Raw genomic sequence first — 5,245 nt, 5'->3', positions numbered from 1 at the left:
CTTTTAAGTAAGTATAAATTTAAAAAAAGATCTTGTTTTTATTAATCTCATTAATCAACCATGTCTATATTAATAATTTCTTTTCTATGTTACAGTCACCGGCAGATCTTTCAACTCCGCTGAAGCTCATGCAGATTGGTAAGTCGTATGACTTTCTTTTCGTAGTTTGCATAGTTCCTTCTGGTAAAAATATAAAATATTAATAAAGCGTATACACGATCGATAAAAACAGGCGATAACAAAAAAATATATATAATAACAATTAATGAAAAAGCTCTAATTGATAAGAATATTTATTCAGTCGGGATAATCAAATAAATGAGCCATATCGGTTTAAAAGTGTGCGAAGAAGAACTTCGGGTGGGAAATAACGAAAAATAAAATATCGTAGGGTAGATGATGGAAAGTGCAGATAGACGGTATATCGACGGTTCCGACACGCTTAATTCCATTATCCTCGTTATCCCCAAAAGCGCGGTCAAGCATAACACAATCTAACATCTTAATAATACAACCCGGTACGAACCACCTTCCAGTTCATTACCCATTCCTCTCTAAGGGTGAAAGCGAATCGAGAATAACGAACCTCTTGGAACTCGTTGATGGTGGCGGGTTACACGCCGAGGATCAATTGAAGAATCGTTCGGGCTAATTAATTGGAGAATAATCTGAGGAGTACTTTATACGGACATACTCGTCTACGACATGACGATGACTCTTAACGAGACGAAACGACACGAAGTCAAGTGGACAGAAACGCGGCGGTTAGATCCTCGTACGAATGTTGCGCGAAGCGGAGTCAAATCAACAATATCAAGAGCATGAAACTAAAATAAATACTCGCTTCCATTTGAACCTAGCGAATTATTCTCTCTCGATGATAAACTTCTATTTAACGAAGACAATTAAAATGCTTTGATTAACTTCCTTGTTTTGAACTTTATCAATGAATATTATCACTTTTCTTATTTTGATACGATTATATTATACGGTAATATTTGAGTTTAACAAACAGATCCGTACATCTGTTAATTTATTTTAAAATATATTATGAAACATAAAAATATGTTTGACATGTATACGCGACTTTCGTTTATAGCGAATTTCCGACCCTGAGAACGAAAAAAAAAAAAAAAAAAAAAATGGCCCAGTATCCCAGCTAGGAATCGAAATGTGTTTTCTTATCAGGCATCTCTTCCTCATACGATTTCCGTAGAAATACCGATCGGCAAAGCCAATATCCTTACGTTTCACCAGGAGCCGCGACCAGCATCGCGGAATAGTATCGGTAAATCGAGGAATTCTCCGTTTAAGAGATACGAGTCGGTTGTACGTCGGGCAAGCGACCAAAGAACAATAACGCTGAGGCGAATTTTTACTTCCGGCCGGATGCATGCCACCAGCTACGGTGCCGGTGAATTTACATTTTCGTTGGCTGCGCATCGAATCACGCGTTTTTTCCTTTTTCTTCCTTTCCTTTTTTCGCGACGCTTGCGAACAACGCGCACACGCGGTCCCATGATTTGCCTGTATTGAAGCGTAAAAAACCGACAGTCGTATGTGCGCATGACCAATACACGCACGGCTGGTCGACAAAATTCCAAATAAAACGTTGCTGGAATTCTGATGAGATATATAAAGGTACGAGAAAAACAGATACTCTGTACAATTATATTATTAAGATGCGCGGGTTTCAGTTTCATTCACGCGGATGATGACAAGCGTTGTAAGCTTTTTGCGCGATATGAAAATGTGATATGCGAGTTAAATCAGTTATGTTTTCGCTGAAGCAAACAATCAATACAAGGAAAAGATACGTGAATACGGATTTGTATGAATCGCGGATAAGATTTTTTTTTTATATCTAACTGCGCATTGATAATTGTTGCATTGATATCATTTTTTATTCGTGATATACATTAAGACCCATGATTATATGGTATACATTAATTAAAAATATTAGCATGATTATATTAGAGCAATGTTAAAAAGATTTTCTTTTTTTTTTTCTTTTTTTTTTAAATTCTAATGAAACTTATCAAGAAATTAATTCACGATATATATCGATAATAAAGTCTTTATCAAACTGAAACTTAAAGGCGTGGAAATTAATAAAAGCAGTTATTAAATTAAATTTTTATATAACGTTACGGACTAGCTTCCCTGACATACAGTAATAAATATTTTAAGGAATAAAAGAAAATTTCTCAGCGAGATATTATATTATGTCGATGCGCAGCACAAAAAAGTTGGAATTTTAATATCTTGACTAAGCGGTTATTTTTCTTGGTCGCTCTTGATTCGCGAGAATGAACGATTGATCTTTGCGATGCCGGTAAGTAAAAGGAAGCTATAAAAGTTTCGTTGCAACATCGATGGGGATTAAATATCGCGAATTTTTCTTCGGTATTAACGCAGGAACTCACCTCGACCGGCAATCCAGAAGACCAGAAAAATGTAGAAATACGTTAAACGCGATAAAATTTTTTCGCGCGTAAATGTACCCGTTAACGACATCAAGCGCAACTTCAGAGAGATTGCGAAATAATTCGGATTCCCTGGCAATGAATGCAAAATTATATCAAACGAAGTTCAAAGCGATATAAAATATCCCGCCTTGTTACGTACCGGAAATAAAAAAGAGATCTTTGTAATTTATACGCTCATTTCAATTTAAATTGAAATTAGGACTTTTATTTTGTTACTTGAAACAAAAAAAAATTTTACAAAATTAATATAAAATTAAATTCTCTCTTTTTCTACGTAGCAAATATAATCATTACTATTTTTCTTTACGTTTGGTGCACCGTTCGTGATCGACTGCTCTCGCGACTTCTGGCGTTTACACATAGTTACGACTCCCGTTGCAATAAATCGGGAAATCAATGTTTGTAAAACGAAAATGTCGTACAGCAGTAATTGATCGATGTAACCCCGCAACAATTGCTTACTGTTCGATGCACTTGTAAACCTGAATATCGTAAGCGGTGGACAGAACGATCGGTAGGATAACATAACGCTGATCGCGGCGAGCAGGTACGAGGGTTGGTTTAAGTGCGTGTTTAGCGGTTGCGATCCCCGATGGCCTTTTCCATGGGACACTAAAGGGCACTAAGGGGCAGTATAAGGCTCGTAAGGAGAAGTGGTAGTAGTGAGAGGTAAACCGTTGCACGTACTCAGACCACCACGATATAAAATCACTCCGCGTAAGCGCCCGACAAAGTATTGTCCGCTTCGATCTTCGACAAGTTTCAATACGGAAATCTCCACATGAGTTATAGCACAGAAAATCGAAAAGCACACTTTTTACAGTGTACACAATTACTCATACGTAACAGTGAAAAACGGTGAAAAAATCGGAGATAATTGTTATTCCCGCTTAGGATACAAACTTTAATAGATTACGCCGGCTTTAATAATATTCGGACGTTGGAGCAGATTTAACTTCGGATATTACGTCAGAAATGAGTAAGAAACTATGAAACGATAGGGAAATATACGCAGAGCTAAATTGAAAGTTGAAACGGGCATAAAAATAAATTTTTATTGAAACAATCGGCAATAAATTTAAGTTGAAATAAAATTACGGATTTTATTTTCTCGGATAATTATAGGAAATAACATTGATATATTTTACGTTATTAATTATATTAAATTTATCGCGATGAAATAAATAATTTAGAATAGCGCACCGAGTAAAAAAACAAACGAGGTGCATCTTAAACACACCGAGAGAGTACCTCCCTAGTACGATCGAATTCTTCAATTTGAGACTCGGGGAAACGAGATGACGACTATTCGAGTGATGCGACATATAGTGTGAGACGAGCTGGCGCGGATCCAGAAAGTGCCAATTCAATCTTACTTCCCTTTCCGGATGTAAAATTTCAGGTAGCCGCGTCGAACTTCCGACTTCCGTTGCTCCTTCTGACTACTGTAGCGTCGCTAGTGTATGTTTCTGGTTCATTTGCGAATGCGAACAACGTTGTAATAACTCGGCTGCCAAATTATTTAACAGCTCGTGTTATTCAAACGCTAGTAATGACGATCGGTTTGATATACTCGCGTTTCTTGCACAAAATCATGTTACGCACAATATAAATAAAAATAAATTTAGTATGCACATATATGGCGCCATTAATTTATTCCGCGTACGATAGCAGCTGAGTGAGATGAGTGCGCCAGATGAGAAAATTATTCAAGATCCTCGAAGATTTGTATTCCTCTTCGCCCTCGATTTTTCTTTAGCATCCCGCGCTTCGAATTTAATGAGGTTCTTTATTAATGAATGACATTTATCAAAGTATCTCGGTATCACCGAACCACGTGACCTAACGATATCACGTACTCTTAATTCTCTGCTAACTTGGTTTTTCAACGGAGATTGAATTTAGAAAATTGCGAAATGAAAAGGAAAAAGATAACCACGGTCTTTAAAATTTTAATTAAAAGTAGACTGAACAAAATATTGATGTTTAATATTTATCTTTAAACTGTACTGCCTGCTCGTTTTAATAAAATTGATTAAATTTTTAATTTTTGATATTAATGTAGCCCCGTTGCGAGGGCGTGGATGTTATTGATTTATTAACTCTTATTAGTTGTTTAACAAGTAAATAATATTTTTGTTAGTCTTATTAATATTGCAGCTCTTGAATGTAGTTAAATTAGTAAAAGTAATAAATATTTTGCGTAACGTATAAATGATACTATAGTTCAGGAAAACGTAATTGCATATTATATATTTATGTACGTACCTTGAACGACCCAAGATCTTTCACGCTACAGGCCAATTTAACATTTCGTCCTGCTGGTACTGTAATATTTCCTATTTCGTCGACGAATTCGGGATCAGGGATGGTGGTAACTGGAAAAAAAGAAAAAAAAAAGAATAGTTAACGTTAAAGTGTCCATCTCAATACGTAGATAATAAAATATCTAAAGCGGATTATCTGACCTAATAATAATCGAGATTTAAAGTGGTATTTTGTACTAAAATTGCAACAACATTTCTAGATTAGCGTACAATAATTAACTAAACTCTGTATACATTTAATTACAATTATCTCGCAAGTAATAAAACAAAATTATATATGTACGTAAATGCTTAAATCAGGTTTCGTCTCTGTGGTGCTGCTTTGCAACGTATTGTTTGCACAGAGATAAACCATTACATTACATGAAATTTTAATTAAATTTTAATACGGTTATGAAACGAAACATACATATGTGACGCCACAATGCG

General features: G+C 35.6%; 1 protein-coding gene across 1 annotated transcript in view; it reads right to left on the bottom strand.

Moving 5' to 3' along the window:
• The window catches only part of LOC139102665 (lachesin), a 150,410-nt gene that overhangs the window by 95,103 nt on the left and 50,062 nt on the right, over positions 1 to 5,245 (bottom strand). The window contains exon 2 of the mRNA XM_070656745.1: positions 4,758 to 4,867. Coding sequence (XP_070512846.1) covers positions 4,758 to 4,867 — 110 coding nt within the window. The remainder of the gene's footprint in view (positions 1 to 4,757; positions 4,868 to 5,245) is intronic.

This window comes from Cardiocondyla obscurior, linkage group LG05 (genome assembly GCF_019399895.1).
Source record: "Cardiocondyla obscurior isolate alpha-2009 linkage group LG05, Cobs3.1, whole genome shotgun sequence".
Lineage (NCBI taxonomy): Eukaryota > Metazoa > Arthropoda > Insecta > Hymenoptera > Formicidae > Cardiocondyla > Cardiocondyla obscurior.
The sequence above is the reverse complement of the archived record's forward strand: the minus strand, read 5'-3'. Positions and strand labels throughout refer to the sequence as shown.